General features: G+C 41.5%; 1 protein-coding gene across 4 annotated transcripts in view; it reads left to right on the top strand.

The window, feature by feature from the left end:
• The window catches only part of NME7 (NME/NM23 family member 7), a 190,729-nt gene that overhangs the window by 154,230 nt on the left and 17,409 nt on the right, over positions 1-19,090 (top strand). For all 4 annotated transcript variants that reach the window (XM_050960370.1, XM_050960357.1, XM_050960364.1 and 1 more), the window contains one exon: positions 10,318-10,425. In XM_050960370.1, coding sequence (XP_050816327.1) covers positions 10,318-10,425 — 108 coding nt within the window. The remainder of the gene's footprint in view (positions 1-10,317; positions 10,426-19,090) is intronic.

The following is a 19,090-nucleotide window of genomic DNA, read 5'->3' on the forward strand; positions in this document are numbered from 1 at the left end:
ACACATTTTCTTTTCCTTAACATTTTTTTTACACTGCTTTGTTTTTGCATAGCTGTTTATATATAAGGATTATTTACAGGCACTCTTCTGGAAAAGGGCCCATTTTCCCTTCAGAATGTCTGCAAAGAAACCAAGAATTCTCTCTCTTTAACATGGTCCTTTTTAACATTTTCCACAAAGTTTAACTGCTTAATTCTCTCCAGCCTCTATAGTTAACTTTTCACTCTCTTTTCTTAAATCACTTGTTTATGTTCCAAAATGACACCTTTATCACCTTAGATTTCATCCTTTTAAGTATTGTTCCAGGGGTTCATGCCTGCACTTACTACTTTTTTTTACTCCTGACACTATTCCCTTAGGGCTTTCAACCTGTTTCTTTTCTGTTGCTTGCCTGCTTGTCTGGGCCCGATCCTGCTTTTTTCAATGAACCGTTTGTGAATGATATTGTGGTCATTTCACAATTTTGAAAGAAATGTTCAAGGAAAGGGACCAGGAAGGGTGGGGGCTAGTTGAGGAGCCCCCCCCCCCCGCCCCCAACCTTGCTGAATTGGTAGTGGGACACTATAAAGAATCAGTTTCTGAGGCAGACAACAAAGGGGAACAGAACAAGGGACTTTTTGTCCTTTTTACAATGAGATGGGAGTATGAAGGGGTTTGGATCGATCCGGGGTTTGGAGAACGGGGTAAAGGGGAGCGCTCGGTCTAGTGGTGGGAGAGGAGGCTTTTAATAAAGCTTTTAACTTATTATTTGAATAAGTGAGAGAGGCCAGTTTTGATTTTGTCCACCTATGATTTGCCTCTTCCCACCACTGCATGAAACAATTAACCTCTCCTTTAGCCAATTTAGTTTTAGGTTGGCCGAGTTTGTCCTTTAAGACGTCCACTCAGTCTTTGTTCCAAGATTTTAACAGTGGCCACTGAGTTTTGGGATCCCCCTGAGTTAGCCTAGACCATTTTCCCAGAAATTTACAGGAGTCTTGACCCTTTTTACAGGAGTCTGGACCCATCCTGAATACATAAAATGAGCCAGCGTTCATTTAGGGAACTGTCCCGACTTAGACGTCTGGTTACACAGGAGGACTTTCACACACCAATCACACAAGAAGGAAATTCAGGTTCGTCAGAGCGATGCCTGCTGCAACACATAAAAGGAGCCCACAGGCTACTGCCTCAATTGCCCTTGCTTTCACACTAAGGGTTTTACCCAAGGTGTGGTGCGGCTGCAATTGTGCAGATTTCACTCACTCAGACCGCGGGGACAGGAACCCCTTGGTCGGCCGATCCCCAGACAGAGACGGCACCCAGACTCAAACACTCCACAAGAGGACAGATAGACACAGAGACAGGACAGTCCTCAGTCCGGACAAAACACAGAAATAATTACCTGACCAGATTCCTGATGTCAGATCCCGGGATCCCTACCAGAACAGAGTGGGAACCAACAGGTTCGATGGCGTAGACCTCACTGTGGCTGTGCGCCTTTCTGCTCTAGTGGGGGACCGCTTGGGCCAAATGCCCAGGTGCCGGCTGCCACGGTCATCCTACAAAAACAGTCAGGAATCACACAGCCCCAGTGAAGACGGTTGCCATCTCAGTGGGACCTCCAAATTGTCAAAGTTAGAATCAGGACTCACAATTTGTCAGACCACTCTGTTTTATTAGCACAGCGCTCTGCCAATAACATTCAGAATATGTGAGCGGCCATGCAAGGCCAAAACAGTCTTATTTATACAGATAAAAGAGCGGGAATCAGACAAAGGAACAAAGAAAGCAAAACTGTAAAATTCACCTGGGGCACAGCATGCATATCCTACTTCCTTACTAACTCTTTATGGATCTGAGGCTAATACTTCACCAATTGCCCTTAAATGGTGCAATTGTTCTATGTGAATATCTGTATTCCTGACACCTGGATTGCAACATTCCAACAGTTTTTTCTTAAAGGTACAGACAGCATTTCTTTAATCCTTTCTATTTTCACAATATAATTCATTCTACTTTCACACCCTCCTTTCTCTCTGCCTTTATAGCCCATGCTCCCTCCTGTTTCCAACTCATCTCCCAGGTCTTGTTCCCCACTTACCTGTGGGGTTTGCTCTCCTGTCCCCGTCGAACCGAGTTTAAAGCCCTCCTTACTAGGTTAGCCAGTCTGTGCTGTCAAAACAGATCTGGGAATGGAACTCAAATAAAGCAACTAATCTATTTTTTGAAGACTGTGAGTACACGAAGCTTGGCTTCTCTTATTTTTCTTACACTCTCATATTAATTGCCCTTTGCTGCACACTCCCCTTCAACCTGTCAGCATGTAATTTACACGCTTTTTGCAGACCTACTGAAATCCAAATCATTGAGTTATTTTACCATTTACATCCATTTTCTGACCAACTTACACGTTTTACGTAACTTTTCATTTATATCACCACTGAATCTAGCCCAGAAATTTGCATACAAATTACACCTGTTTACCCCAGATCTGAATTTGGCCATTGTTTATGGCAGATGCATTCCTAAATAATACAATGGAATAACTTTCTGTGAGGAGTCTTTTAGGCACCAGCATTGTGCTCAAGTATAGACCAGAAAAGTCTAGGACAAGTAGAAATGCTGTCTGGGCTAGTAAGTATGTCAAGTTTCCTGCCCACAGAATAGGAAGTCCGTGGGTGGATTGAGTGATATCAAGCCTGTAGCACCTTTAGGCTGCCAGTCAGAGGGAACGTTGGCTAGAGGGAATGAGTAGGAGTGAAGCAATGAGAATTGAACTGCCTCAGGGAAGAGGAAAAAGAAGAGGCTGAGCTGAAGAGAATAGGCTGTGTAGCAATTTTTCAGAGACTTGCAAGCAGCTGCTGAGGTTACAATACAGAGCATGGTTTGATTTTAAGTGGGTGAATATAGCTTGCAAAAGGGACGTGGCTTCAATCCGAGTTCAAACGCTGCCTTTTTTTTCTTTTTACCAGCAAGGCAAGCAATAGTTGAATTTGTCAACCAAGTTAGAGCAGACTTCGTAGTAAAATAAACTACAGTTTGATTACTTGCTGCTACTGCTGCCAAACACGATCTGATACATTTTTAACTGCCTTGCAATTGCATATTCAGCTGCTGCTCCCTGGGCCAGGCAACTTAATTTGCAAATCAATCCTTGACTCACACACTGCTTTAAACACACAACTATATGTGCACAGAGTTGGTTAATTTAAAAAAAAAAAGAAAAATGTCTGGAACATGTCAAAGCACCCCGGCTGGGTGTTTTGGAGCTTAAAAAAATTAACCTGAGTCAGTGCAGGGCAATACTGAGGGCCTAAAGCCAAGTAAGCTTAATATGCACGGACAGGAGATTATGCTAAAGAATATAAGGAACTTAAATATAAACTCTCATTGGCTACATGTCAAAACAATTAAAAGTTTTTACTGCAATTTTCAGAAAGCACAGGAAATTTTCTGGTAAGACTTGGAAATGGGTATTAGACCTTTAGTATTGATTCTGTACATGTATTTGACCTCTCTGCTGCTCGTGTGGAGTGCATGTAAACAGAAAATGTGTCACTTTGTCAACAAGAAGCTCTTGTTACTAATTACTTCATAAAATAAAGGAAGAGAACCAAATGTTTAACGTGGAGCCTGATTTCAGGTTTTCGGACTTCTGAAATACCCTTCAACTGACAGGCCAGAGCTGAAGCATCTTGAAGTAACTATGCTAACACCCAAACAAATGAAAGACTTTATGAAGACAACAAATTAGTCTCCTTGGGAAGTATCTCAGGAATACAAACAGAGAGCTTATCGCTTACAGTTACTGATGGCTAAATTGACATCAGAGCTGTGCGGATTGGGAAACCTTAGGCTCTGCTTACGTAGCAGATGGTATAACCCTGTGGAATAAAAACTAGTTTAGGCATCACAGTGATCACAATAGAAGAGCATATCTCAAAACTGGTTGACCTGAATTTAGAAGGAGCAGAGGTGGATATGGGTTGCTCAAATGGCTTGCAGGGCAAGTTCAGACAAACTACTCCTCATGATGTTGTGCACTGCATCAGTCGTAACCATTAACTTGGAATCCTGCGACTTAGAAAGGATTATCTTTATCTTAAAAAGTGACCTTATTTTCAAAGACATTTCAAGTTGATCTATTTAAGTCCCAAAAGATGACAGGAACTGCAAGCTCTTTCAAAGATTATGAGGCCAAAAGAGACCACTATGATCATCTCGTCTGACCTGAAGTATAAAACATGAATTAATTCTATCCCTTGCTGAGACTTTTGAGGCGACAAGGAGTGGTGTCTAGAGCAATGAAGACTATGGTGAAAAATTATCATTTGGAATATGTTGCAGAAACTAAGTCAGGATGTTGCCACTTGAGGTAGGGCCATTCTTAAAGAGATCAAAACAGGCATATTTGTGGGCATGGTGTTTTTCATGATGGACTTAAACACCATTGATACTGAAGTCACTTGCTTTTCAAGGAGATGATCTCCTGGGTTTTTAAACTTTACAAAAGCTAGAAAGTCTATTCTGGAGCTCATGGCAGTGAAAGACAATTGTGGTCATTGTGTCTTCTTAATTATCCTTGTGGATGGCAAAGTTGAAGGGGCAAACATTTCTGTATCATTAGGGGCAAAGCGATGAAAAATTAGATCTATAACTAGGCTTGGAAGGATTAGATTTTTTTAGTCAATGTTGGTAAATGTTAATTTCACTGTACACATACAAACGAATGACAACTATTTCTATCAATGACAGATAGGCAAAGTAGGATTAATGCTGCTTGAGAACTTCTTAGAGTTTGATTTCGAGTATTTATTTTGTATATTTTGCGTATGATGTTGGCAATTTGTCTTTTAATGGTTATAAAGCTTTAATGTTTTGAATCTTGATGTTAAATAATTGCCCCTCCCCCCATAATTTAGTATCACTGAAAATTTAAAACAATCAAAATAGAAAAAATGCTTAAAGAAACATTTATATCTGTCAACCCATTTTAAAAAATTCAAATTGAATTCTGCCCATCTTATCTGTAAACCTGACATTGAAATTGAACAAATTGGTGCTTGATTCAGCAGGGTATTGGAACCACCATTCACCTGGAGTGAAACCACATGATGGCCTGATTATTTTAAAAAATAACCCTTTATGGATAGACCACTTTATACAGATCTTGAATGAGAAGGAAAAGATAAGTGCCTGATGTGGCTGCCTCTAGAATTTCACTTAACTACCATCTCCTGTCCACAACAAATGACAGTACACATGCATGTTTAACAATTCTTTTAACCACTGCCTTTCTGGCTACATTGGGCTAGCTCATCTGTACTGAATGCTTAATCTACTTGGAATTTGCATTTATGGCTGGAACACTTTGTCTGACACTTGTACAATTCTGAATTTTTAAAAAAAATACTTCCTCCATTCTTAACTACAAAGCCATTTAACCTGAAGTGTTGAAGCAAAGGTAACCAGCCCTCTCATCATAAAGATCTTTGTTTTCAGTAATTTTTGACAATTATCACTACTAAAGGCAAGAGGGAAAATGCAAAATCTGCCTTCCGTAATGCTCCGTCTCATCAAGGAGAAATGAGTCCATAGAATTTGCAAATTATTCCACGTCGGTAAGGTTATTCCTGCACAGTTGAAAAGACATATATGTATATAATGGAGAGAATATGAAAATAGGCATATATAGCATGTAAAATATAAACTCTGAGAACTGAAATAAATAGAATGCTTTTTGGTTTTCTTAATTAAAAATAAGAGGACCCTATACTTGAGTCTCTCTGTTGGTACTGAAGAGGCAGTAGAAATGTACTGTGTAACAATAAACATAGGAAGTAATAAGCATATACCTTAAGAACTGCACTAAGGACTGTGGCTATGTCTATGCTACAGCTTATGTTGGCATAACCTGTGTCGTACAGGAGTGTGAATAATCCACCCCCCTGAGCAATGTAATTTGCACCAACATAAGTGCCGGTGTGGACCACGCTATGTTGGTGGGAGAGCTTCTCCCACTGACATAGCTACCACCCCTTGCAGGAGCTGGAGTAACAAAGCTGACGGCCGTTGGCTTGGAATGTCTGCACTAGCAGTGCTGCCGTGCCTCTGTAAGCTCTGTAGCGTAGCTTGAGTTCTACAGGCAATGCCCCGTCTGAAATGACCACTTAGGAAGTATCCTCAAGATTTCCAATACTTTTTTTTAATGTTTAACTAAAGATCAACTGTTTTTGTGTTGGTTCTTTATACTGTGCCTGATATACTGGGTCCCTGATCCCAGAGGTGGGTTTTTTGGTGTTTCTGCAATAGACTGAAGAACTAATAATTAAAAGGGAACTGATTCTTTATTGGTCCCTTGTTTGGCTACTTAGTGCAAATTGTCTTATCTCTGGTCACATATAGTAACTGAAGGCAATAGGAATCTATTTAGATTGCTCAAGAAGTATTATTTTTATTTTACACTAAACATACAAGGTGACACAAAACTTGACTCAGTGAACTATGATCTAATGCAGGCACAGGAAAATCAGACTTAGTACAATAGGTGCCATGAGTTTGTGAGAGAGATGAGATGAGAGATGTGTTGCAAGCAGCCACTGTGGGAAGTTCCTGGAGGAAGTTTGGAGAAGGATTGGGAGGTCTCAGGGTGCTAAAGGAAAACCAGACTTGCAAGCATGAGAGGCAGTGTGGGAGGACAGCTGCGAGGCACTAAGAAGGGAGGCTTGGGAAGTGGAGTAGGAAGAAAAGAAAGCTGAGATGTAGGCTACAGCAAGACTCTGCAGGGATGTAAAAGTGAGGACAAGGAGATTGAATTTTATGAGAAAAGTGAGGGGAAAGTGCTGAAGGAATTCAGAGAAAGAAGGGATGTGTTTGGAACAGTGGGAGAGGAAAATTATTTTAGAAGCAGCTGGAGGGAAAAAGGTGTGAACATGAAACTTTGACTTTCAAGTCTACCTCTGAGCTAATTCTTGCTGAAGTGGTAGCTAACATTTTATGGCTACAGAAATATTTGTAATGTCTTTTTAAACTTTGCTTGAAAAGACAGAAAGCCTGGGGCTCTCTTCAAGCTTCTAGCAGTCAAATTGTTATTGTTCTCTGCCAACTGGGATCAGCAGTCATTTCAAGCCAGGCTTCACTTAAGTACAAAGCAGATGCAGTAAACTCGCATGTGATTTTTGTACCCTCCTCAATCTCAGGTTATTGGCGATCCCAATACATGATCTGGTGTAGGAGGTTTTTATTTCTTAAGAGAATCTCTTGGACTTTACACATAGGTGTAGTTTGACTTCTATATTTAGGGGGGCAGCTCCAGTCAGGCCAATGGGGCTCCGTGGAGGAGAGGGGGGGCAAATTCTGCACCTGCCCATGGCTTGCAGTTGGGGGGGGGGGGGCAATGCCTACTCCCAACTACTCCCATGACTTTACTAGGAAGCAAATCCTTGTAAATACCATTGAGATGAAAAGTGTCTTCATCATGTCTTCTCCTGTGTCTACAACTAAAGAGTAAAGCAATAACTACAAAGTAAACAATAACCTAACACTGTCATACACACAGTAACAATGGGAACATGAAGCATCTCATAAGAAAGTGGTTTGGGCCAGATTCAATCCAGCCATAATATGGCTTAATTGCTTTTCAGCTGGGTACATGTTAACTAAATTACCCTTAATATTACAGAAGTTTGTGCAGGCCTCAGTCAGATTGGGGTTGGTTGTGCTGAATGCCGTCCCTCCCTCAATCTTAGTTCAAGACAAGACAAGACATAACAGGTGGATGAAACTGGAGTGTGAAAAGCCAGGGTAAGAGTAGCATGAGCATGTTTTTTCCAGAGACTAGCTGTGTCATAAACAGATAGTTAAGGGTTAATGTCTCTTTTACCTGTAAAGGGTTACAAGCAGTGAACCTGGACCACCTGACCAGAGGACCAATCAGAAGACAAGATACTTTCAAATCTCAGTGGAGGGAAGTCTTTGTGTGTTTTCTTTGTCTGTTGTTCTCTCTGGGTTCTGAGAGTAACCAGACGTACCTACAGGCGCTCTAATTTTCTATTCCAATAGTAAATACCAGTAGAAGGCGGTTTAGTCTTTTTGATTGTTTTCTTTATTTGCAAATGTGTATTTTGCTGGAAGGATTTTAATTTGTATTTGTGCTGGGGGGAAGGCTTCTCTCTAGTGTCTATAAGCTGAAAGACCCTGTAACCTTTACCATCTTAATTACAGAGACAACTTTTACTTTTTTTCTTTCTTTTATTAAAAGTTTTTCTTTTTTAAAACCTGATTGATTTTTTTCCCCTTGTTGAGGCTCAAGGAAATTGAGTCTGTACTCACCAGGGAATTGGTGGGAGACAGGAAGAGAGAAGGGAGAGGGGAAGGTGGAATTCCTCTGTTTTAGATTCACAGACCTTGAATCTGTATTACCTCTTGGGAAGGGGAAAAGAGGAGGGAGGAAGGTGCATCCCTCTCTGTTTTAAGATTCAAGGAGTTTGAATCACAGTGATCTTCCAGGGTAACCCAGGGAGGGAAAGTCTGGGAGAGGCAACGGTGGGGGAAAGGGTTTATTTCCTTGTGTAAGATCCAAGAGGTCTGGGTCTTGGGGTCCCCTGGGAAGGTTTTGGGGGGACCAGAGTGTACTAGTCACTGCAAGTCCTAGTTGGTGACAGCACTACAAGATCTAAGCTGGTAATTGAGCTTAGAGGAATTCATGCTGGTACCCCATCTTTTGGACTCTAAGGTTCAGAGTGGGGGAATTATACCATGACAAGCTGTGTGCACAGTTGATTGGTATGTGTATATTTGTTGTTAAGACAAATCAGCCATTCAGTAGCAATAGTCTCAGCTCATCACCTACCTGACCCCTCTCAGCTGGTGGTGTTCTGTAGTCATCAAGGTGGAGGACAGGGCAGTGACATTATGGTGGCTTTTTCAGGGAAGATATTCCATGCCTACCAGATGGAATGGAAGGAAATTCAAAGGTGTTTCTGGGAGAAGCAGACAAATGGGTGGTCAATCCTGCATTGTTGGCAGAGCAAGGGGGACAAGTGACAACACGATAAGATAATAGAGCAGGTAGGTATGGCTAGGCTACATTGTGAGAGGCCTTGAAGGTAAGGGCAAGAAACTTTTATTTGACATGGTTGAGACAGGACTCATATGAGGTCAGAGGGATTGACATGGTCAGAGCAATGGGACAGGTAGATGATCTCAGCAGCAAAGCTTTGAATGGACTAGAGTGGGGCACAGTTGCAGGAGTCATGATGTGAGATGAGCGCCTGAATAAGCAATTTGGGAGTGTGGACTGAGAGGAAAGGTGGATCTTTGAAATGTTATGAAGGAAGAAAGGGCAAGATTTAGATATAGCCTGAATATGTTGGTGCCTGGGGTTATGGAGCTGAATGATTAGGAGAAATATAGATGATGGTGTTCACACTGACAGAGAAAAGAGGAAGGGTTTTGAGGGTAGATCAAGAGCTCAGTTTTGACAATGTCAAATTTAAAGTGAAAATTGCTTCTTCAGGTTGGAGGAGATACAGTGTAGCACTCTGCATTAGCTAAGTGTGTGTGATCGTGTTTCATCTGTAGTGACTCGTCCATCTAGTGGATAAGAGCCTGCTACATATGCACAGCTAATTCCATTATTTCAAGTGTTAGGTGCTTAGGCATATATTGTGGAAGGTTCTGAGTTCTATCCCTGCTGACAATCCCTGGTGGTTTCATAGTGATAGACTCCAGGAGCTCAGTCTATTTAGCTTAACAAACAGAAGGTGAAGGGATGACTTGATTATAATCTAGACGTATCTACCTAGGGAACAAATATTTAATAATGTACTCTTCAGTCTAGCAGAGAAAGGCATAATATGAGTCAATGGTTGGAAGTTGAAGCTAGGCAAATTCAGATTGGGAATAAGGAATAATTTTAACAGGGAGAGTAATTCAGCATTGGGTCATGGTGGATTCTCAGTCACAATTTTTGAATCAAGATTGGATGTTTTTTCTAAAAGAAATGATTTAGGAATTACTTTTTGAATGTTCTGTAACTTGTGTTATACAGGAGGACAGATTAGATGGTCCTTTCTGGTCTTGGAATCTATGAATTACACTAGATTCATATCAGACTGTTTTCACCCTTCAGTTCCCATCCTGGTCATGGCTTTACAGCCACACAGTGCATACATGAAGTCCAAGTTGGAACTTACCTCTTAATTTTCATTTTTGGTATATTGTACATATATTAATCAACATACAATGAATTCTTTACTTGATATGTATTTGTACTGTCTATGATGTAACATGGCTATAAGGTTCACACGGTGTTAATATTTATATATTCAATAGGAAATAGCCCGTCACCTCCGACCTGGAACCCTGCGTGCCATCTTTGGTAAAAACAAGATTCAGAATGCTGTACACTGTACAGATCTACCAGAGGATGGACTTTTGGAGGTAAGGTTCAGCAAATATAAACTCTTTTTATAGCTGGGTTTTTTAAAATTAGAAAATAAACCTAGCAATTTCTGGAGCCAGGGCCAGCTCTAGGCACCAGTGTTCCAAGTATGGGCTTGGGGCGGCTCTTTTCAAGGGGCGGCACTCTGTTGTTTTTTGGTTGGTTGGTTGTTTTTTTGCTTCGGTGGTGGCAGCAGTGTGGCTTTTTTTCTTTTTCTTTTTTTTTTTTTCCCTTGGGGCGGCAAAAAACCTGGAACCAGCCTTGTCTGGAGCTATTTAAAATGTGTTGCGTTTGGAGTAATAGTACTGGAATAAGTTAAAAATAAAACAGCTGGTGACTTTATTAAGATAAATTAATTCAACTACATCAGCAAGCCAGAGGCAGAATTTTAGTTCGTAATGTTGCTTGAGAACTCCTCCCATACAACTTTTGCAGGATGTTGCTGAACAAAGTAGTGAGCCAATGTCAGAAGCATTATATCATCAGAACCGTCTCATTGGCTGGACCTATCCTGAAAGCATGTTTAGCAATGTGACAAGTGCATAAAGTTGCAAAAACTCCTCTTGGTGATCAGCTTTGTTTTAGACATCCATGGGTAATTATATGTATCAATAGGTCTATTCTGTGCTTTATGTTAATTCTAAAATTAGTGTCTGGTTTCAGCTTTTAACATTTTCATTAAAATTCAATAAAAATTAAAAAGCTAGAATTAAAGAGAGCTCACTTCAGACAAAATACAACTGACAGCGTATGAAACAGCAAACTATACAACCAAGCATGGCAGGAGAATTAAAGCCTTTTCTTTTTATGTACATGTGAATTTTGTGCTGGATTTATTTATATGGTGAATTTTGTTTTATACAGCAAGTAGCAAAGTATTTATCCGGTCGGGCTTACACTTGGCCAGCTGATACAATTTTTAAACCAATTAGTTCTTGTCTACACAGATTACGAAGTCATGCTTTAACATCATGTTGGTCATGTTCTGATATGACCTCATTTTTTTTTAGTGAAGGCTAGCTCCAGGGGTGAGAGGACAGTTCAGTCTCCATGATTCATTCAGTCAATCATAGTGGTGTTTTTGTGATTTCAACACCTATCCCCTGGGATTTGGTTAAGGCAGTTTTGGCACCTATCCACTGGGAGTTTTGTCAGCATAGCTCTGTTGGTCGGGGAAAAAACCACACACCCCAGCCAGCATAGCTATGCTGGTAAAACCCCTGTGTAGACACAGTTATACCGGAAGAATGCTTCTCTCAGTATAGCGAGTGTCATTCAGGGAGGTGGTGGTGTTATGCTAATGGAAAAATGCCTTCTGTTGGTATAAAAGCTGCATCTACATTAGGAGGTTTTGCTGGTATAGCTATACTGACAAAGCACGTGTAGTGTAGGCAAGGCCTAGAAAGTTGTACTCCATTAACTCAGGGCTCTCAAACACGCGGCAGCCCGCGGGGCTATTTCCTGCGGCCTGCTAAGCAGCCTGTGCCCTCTCCCTCCGGCCTACCTCCAGGCCAGGGGTGGGCAAACTACAGCTGCAGGATTGCCCCCCTCGAGCCTCATGCTGCTCCCTGAAGCAACTGGCATCATGTCCCTGTGGCAGGGGAGGAGGAGAAGCAGAGGGCTCCGTTCGTGTGTTCCCTGGCTTCCAGGCACCACCTTCCCCTCCATCCCCGTAGCTCCCATTGACCAGGAATGGGGCAGAGAAGGGGTGGGAAGAGGCGGGGCCTCATGGAAGGGGTAGAGTGGGAGCAGGGCCGAGGGCAGCAAGGGTGTGTGCCCTCGGGCCAATGAACTAGCCCTCATGTGGCCCTCGTGGTCATTTGAGTTTGAGACCCCTGCATTAACTCTTCCAGCATAGTTAAAGTGGTGTGTACACGTACAGTACGCATACCAGTTATGCTGGCATAAAAGTGCTTTTACTGATAGAACTCTTCCTATATATGGGAAGGGGAATAACTGTACCGCTATACTATGGCTTTGTCTTGGTATATCTGTAAAAAAGAAATAAAATATAAAAAAAGTCAAACCTTTAACTGACTGTTATAACTTTCAAGTGTATACCAGCCCTAAGACAGCAAACTAATTTGTCATAAAGCACTAGTCAGTTATCAAATGGTAGCTGTTGGTCACTGCTTATGTGGGCTGGATTAGGACCGGTGATTAGAAATGAAAGTCTCCATGATAATACTAATGCTCTGGATCACCCAGCCATACATCAGTGAAATTTTTAACAAGCAGAGAGTGAGTAGGGTATCATCCCCCCCTCCCCCAAGACTGGGGGGCGGCCAAAGCCTTAAATTATCAGCAGAGAAAGGGTTTAACCCCTGAAGATAAACCACCCAGTCTTGACAGGCATTTCAGTATATCTAGCAGACTTCCATGTATATTGTTAAACAACATAGCCCAGATTCACCAAGGCACCCTGGCTGCTTTTCATGAAAGAAGTGGCACAAAGAAGCTGGAGAATACTAGTGAATCTGGCCCTGCTTCTCCCCAGTGAATTTTAAGGCTGAAGTTCTATATCAGTGTTCTAATTGCATGAAGTCAAACACCACTGTCATGATTGATGATGTCCTCTGAATCCGCAGTGCATTTACAGACTTGTGCATGCTTTTTCAGAGCATGCTCATTCTTATTTTGAGCATGTGCTTTGCAGTCCATAAACATTCCTCTTTTTCTAAATTACATTTTTATCATTGGCACATTTGGTCCCACAACATGGCTTCGCAGCTGTCAATTGTTTCTCCTATGACAATTTAAGCTAAAGCAATAATAATGAAGACCATCATCAATGTCATTTTTAATGTAATGAAACAGTGAATACGGCATTCTGATCCCTTGGCAAGCGGACGTTGTTTTATAAATTACTAGAGCTTCTCGGTTCCTAGAATGCATACATTTCTAACTCTTCTTTTTAATCTCAGTTTTGTAATTAACTGAAAACTCAGCTAAGCAGAAATAAAAAAGAACCTCCTGAAGGGTTTTATGGTCCTCATATATACAACCGCTTCGCTTGTCATACCTGATGAAATTGTAGTGATGTAATACGCATTCGCTTTATCCTAGGGAAGCACTGCACTGAAGAGCTTATTGAGGGTGAGATGGAGAGGGTAGTACAAATTTCCTCATAGCAAATCTCCAAAGTCTCTGTCTTTGAGTAGCACAGACTAGACCCTTATTGCTGTAATAATAATATTAATGTACCACCTTTCATCTCAAAATGCTTTAAATCTCTCTAAATACTGTACAGCTACACTGAAGTGCAGCCACTGCTGGAGTGGAGTGTAGCAACCAAATGACACACAACACAAGCAGGGGGAAATTTTGGTCAAGACTCTGAGGCAAACCACTGATCTTATGAAAAGTGTGATGGTGATGGGTTTTGTGTGTGTGGATAATTTCGCATTTTAATAATACATAATATCAAATATTTTGGGCCTCAGACTAGGTGAACTTCAGAGAGAGTGAATTCACTCTCCAGTAGGAAGACAGATTTGTGGGTCCCACTCATGGTTCCCCATCACTATATAGGGAAGCTGGCAGGATCTAGTCAGTTTCATACGTTTCAATGGGAAATTTGCTTACGCTCCACTATTATGATGCTGCAGACGTTGCTACCATGAAACCTTGGTGTGCCATTGCTGGCTACTTGATTAGTTGAGAGAGAGACTGGACTAAATTCATCGCTGGTATAACTCCATTGACTTTTATGGAATTATGCCCGAGATAAATTTGGCCTATTGTGCTCCTATGCCAATATGAGAACAATCCCTTGTAATGCCAAACGGAGGAGAAACTTGACCCTAGCAATCACTTTTCTACCTGAATAAAAGCAAGGCCTTTTGGTGTAGAATTATTTCTGCACTGCATCATCTCCCTGGGATCCTTGTTTAGAAAATGAGCTCCCCAAATGCATGCCCCTCTACTCTGGCCGCCAGCAAGGCCCTGGCTTCTATAACCTGACAGTATGCAAATTCCTGCACTCCATCCAGCTGAGAGAGGTGTGCTGAAGTGATCTGGTTACAGACACAGGAACTCCTGAGTTTCACCTCCAGCTCTGACCTGTGCGTGCGTGTCTGTCTCTCTTGGCTGAGTCACTTCCAGAAATTGTGTATCAAAATGTGGAAATCTTGTAGCAAAGTTTTCTGCTACATTTTTGGCAAAAAGTGAAATGCAAAGTGCAATGAAGACTTTGCAAAACAAACCACAAAACTAATGTTCAAAATAATAGTGGGAAAACCTATGAGCTTTTATTTCATTTTTTTCCCCTGCTCTATATAACTGCATTTTGTTTTGTGCTGAATAGGACATGAACTCATTTCACCTCCTGGATTCTGCCAGATTTTGCTGTTGAAACATAGGCTGCAAGCCCAGAGGCAGTAAGTCTGCCTGGAATGAGTTACCTGTAGCCCTTGATCTGTCCGAGGGGTGGTCTGGAGCCAGCTATTGCTGTTGCAAAAGAATGCAGGGCCAAACTGAGAGCATATGTGCTCATTCATTTCATAGCCCAGGCAGACTCTAAGTTAGGGCTCCTTGGCAATTGTATTTGTTACATCTCACGTGCCCTTCCCTGACAAATCCCAGGAGGAAGCCTGGAATTACTTCAAGTCAAAGTTGCAGAAACTATTAGAAGCCTGCATCCCAAGAAAGGGGGAAAAATTCATAGAGAGGGGTTGTAGACCAAGCTGGATGAGCAAGCATCTCAGAGAGGTGATTAAGGAAAAGCAGAAAACCAACAAGGAATGGAAGATGGGAGTGATCAGCAAGGAAAGCTACAGGATGATCTGGATGCCTTGCAAACTGGAGTAATAGTAATAGGATGAAATTTAATAGTGAAAAGTGCAAGGTCATGCATTTAGGGATTAATAACAAGAACTATTATTATAAGCTAGGGAGGCATCAGTTGGAAGTTAGAGGAGGAGAAAGACCTCGGAGTATTGGTTGATCACAGAATGACTATGAGCTGCCAATGTGATATGGCTGTGAAAAAAGCTAATGCGGTTTCGGGATGCATCAGACGAGGTATTGCCAGTAGAGATGAGGAGGTGTCAGTACTGTTATACAAGGCACTGATGAGACCTCATCTGGAATACTGTGTGCAGTTCTGGTCTCCCATGTTTAAGAAGGATGAATTCAAACTGGAACAGGTACAGAGAAGGGCTACTAGGATGATCCAAGGAATGGAAAACTTGTCATATGAAAGGAGACTCGAGGAGCTTGGCTTGTTTAGCCTAACCAAAAGAAGGCTGAGGGGAGATATGATTGCTCTCTATAAATATATCAAAGGAATAAATACTAGGGAGGGAGAGGAATTATTTAAGCTCAGTACCAATGTGAACACAAGAACAAATGGATATAAACTGGCTATCAGGAAGTTTAGACTTGAAATTAGACGAAGGTTTCTAACCATTAGAGGAGTGAAGTTCTGGAATAGCTTTCCAAGGGGAGTAGTGGGGGCAAAAGACATATCTGGCTTCAAGACTAAGCTTGATAAGTTTATGGAGAGAATGATATAATATGAGAGCCTAATTTTGGCAATTAATTTGTCTTTGACTATTAGCGGTAAATATGCCCAGTGGCTTGTGATGGGATGTTAGATGGGGTGGGATCTGAGTTACTACAGAGAATTCTTTCCTGGGTGTCTGGCTGGTGAGTCTTGCCCACATGCTCAGGGTTTAGCTGATTGCCATGTTTGGGGTCAGGAAGGAATTTTTCTCCAGGGCAGACTGGCAGAAGCCCTGGGTTTATTTTGCCTTCCTCTGCAGCCTGGGGCATGGGTCACTTGCTGGAAGATTCTCTGCACCTTGAAGTCTTTAAACCATGATTTGACAACTTAAGTGGCTCAGACACAAGTTTAATACAGGAGTGGGTGGGTGAGATTCTATGGCCTGCATTGTGCAGGAGGTCAGACTGGATGATCATAATGGTCCCTTCTGGCCTTAGTCTATGATTCTTTGATTCTGTTGCAAATATCCTGTGTGCACAAGGGACTCAAAGTGACCTTCTGCTCTGAGAAGAGTAAATTTGTCCCAGTATGTATGTAAAAGGAAAACTTTAATCCTATGTGTTATTGACCAAAGCAGAAGGAGGAGGATTACTCATTGGTTGTATTATCCTGGTACCTAGAGGTCCCAATCAAGATTGAGTCCCCATTGTGCTAGGCATTGTAGAGGTACATAGTGGGAGACAGTCCATGCCCCAAAAACCTTACATTCTAAATAGACAAGGTGGTCAGAGGGAGCATTGTTCCCATTTTGCAGATGGGAAAACTGCAAATCCCCAAATCCTAATACCGACTTGTGACATTTGCCCTTGTATAGCCAAACTGAGACAGAGAAGAGGCATGTGATTACCCTGTCACCTTGTCCTTGGGCGTATGTGTTCAGTATTTGCTGAGTGGAAGAAGGAAGAGAGTGCTTTAGGCTGTGAGAGTGAGGAAAAACTTTTCTGCCTTGTGACAGACTCTTCACCTGATATTTGAGTGCTCTTTAGTAGCAGGCTAGCCTGATTTCAATAGGATTCATTTAGGTGTTCCTCTTTCCACGTGTTGGTTATTTTAAGATCTCTCTCTCTGGCCTCTGCAAAATTACTAATCACCTCTGGTTAAAGAGCCCCTGAACTGGATTTGGAGAGTGTTTATTTAGGGCAGTTGCTGTTCAGCTTGCCCAGAGATAGAACAAAGTACTTCAACCTCTTAAAAGAGAGAGATGGTAGTAGGTAACTGAGGGCTGCCAGGTCTCAGTTCATTGAAGTTGATAGCAAATCTCTCACTGACCTGGATGATGCAGGATCCTGACTTAGTCCAAGGCCACTAGGGTGGAGCAGACTATGGCCTTCCTCCCATAAATAGCACCCCAGAGTTACAAGTGTGGACAATTGTAGACACAGGGAAAGCTGAGAGACCAACTAGATCCCAGGTGTTGCAACAAACATTATTGTAAAATAACTTTTAGTCAAGTTTAATTCTGCACGCCAACTTTTCATTGCTGCCTGGTAGTACTCTGTCTTTTTGTGAGGCTGAAAAATGAGGAAGCAGCTTTTAAAAAAAAAAATTCATTGTCACTGGCTCCCTGTAGTTTGACTCTGACCTCTTGGCTTTGTTCTGCAAACTACTCCACATTTTAGCCAGTCACTAAGCAAGTCAGAATTAATGATTAAATCTGGTGACTAAGTCGGGAGGGTGGAGTTGCAATTTAGCCTGAAACATTGGCCATAATGAGAGTCAGCACATTTTCATTCATAAAATTATAACTTCTGTTTTTATTTCTGGTATAATTTGGGTGATGAGAGATGCAGTTAAATCTATCTAAAGCGCTCTTCACCTTGCTGGATCAGGACCTTAATTATTCCTCTGTATATGTGTTTATATTCTTGCACGTTTGCATCAGTATATATTTACTGGTGATAACATACAGCAAGGAGTGACTCAAAAGATTGACCTAAAAAGAAAAACTAGACCCATTTGTGCTGTCCATTACCTGTTTGAAGTCAAGGGGTAGCACCAATGTAACTGAGGGACATGAACCATTTATGTGGCAATGTGCTAACCAGGGAATTTTTTGACAAGTAGAAAAGCTAAAACTAAATCTTGTTTTCCATACTGTAATAATCTAAATTTGTATCTGAACTAGCTTGTTGAACTTATGTGATATGCAGCTTAGAGTACATTCCCAGACAAAAAACTTAGCTTCCTTAAAATTAAGGTTGCTGAACTGTAAAACAGTTACAAAAAATACATACCAAGACTGTACAACTAATAAAACTAAGTGTTTAAATGTATATTAATACTCAGCTAAGGTGACATAGATAAGAATGTAACTTTTACGGTTCATGCAGCCTTAAAGAAATCTAGACATGCCAACAATGAAGCATTCAGAAATATCCAACAACCCTTAACTCTGCCCACTCATGAGAAGGAGAGAGCCATTGACAAACATATCACATAACTTTGAGTTACACAAAGTTCACGAATTAAGTATTTTAGTTTGAAGTGGGAGTGAGAAGAAGCATTAGGACAGGGATTCTCAAACTGGGGGTCGGGACCCCTCAGGAGGTTGTGAGGTTATTACCTGGGGGGTTGCGAGCTGTCAGCCTCTATCCCAAACCCCGCTTTGCATCCAGCATTTATAATGGTGTTTAATATATAAAAAACATTTTTAATTTATACGGGGGGGTTGCACTCAGAGGTTTGCTATGTGAAAGAGGGGTCACCAGTACAAAAGTTTGAGAACCACTGTGCTAGAATCTAGACGCAGACGGGGATCAATCTTTCAAAAAGTTTAGGGGGAAGTTAGGATCTTGGTGAAGGTTTGGCTTCAGATAGGAAGTTTGGATCCTGATATGGATTGAAATGCAAAGCACATACCTGCATTTTGAGAGCATTCAGACTCACAGTTCGGGTTTGAGCCCTTCTGCACACATTTAGTAATATTTTCAAAAACATTTAACTCCCATTTTGAAAAATGTAATTATGGAGAGCCAGATTTTCAAACATGTTTAGGCACCTAAAGAAGCAGATAGGTGCCTAGTGGGATTTTCACTGTCCATAATTTTGGTTCTCCTGCAGCTGCAGGGTTGGCAACATAATCTGAAGCAGCCTGGCAGCCTCTTTGTTAGTGTTTGTAGGAGCATTAGCTGAATAGTACCACAGTTACCACTGCTCTC

The sequence above is a fragment of the Gopherus flavomarginatus genome, chromosome 1 (genome assembly GCF_025201925.1).
Source record: "Gopherus flavomarginatus isolate rGopFla2 chromosome 1, rGopFla2.mat.asm, whole genome shotgun sequence".
NCBI classification, from domain to species: domain Eukaryota; kingdom Metazoa; phylum Chordata; order Testudines; family Testudinidae; genus Gopherus; species Gopherus flavomarginatus.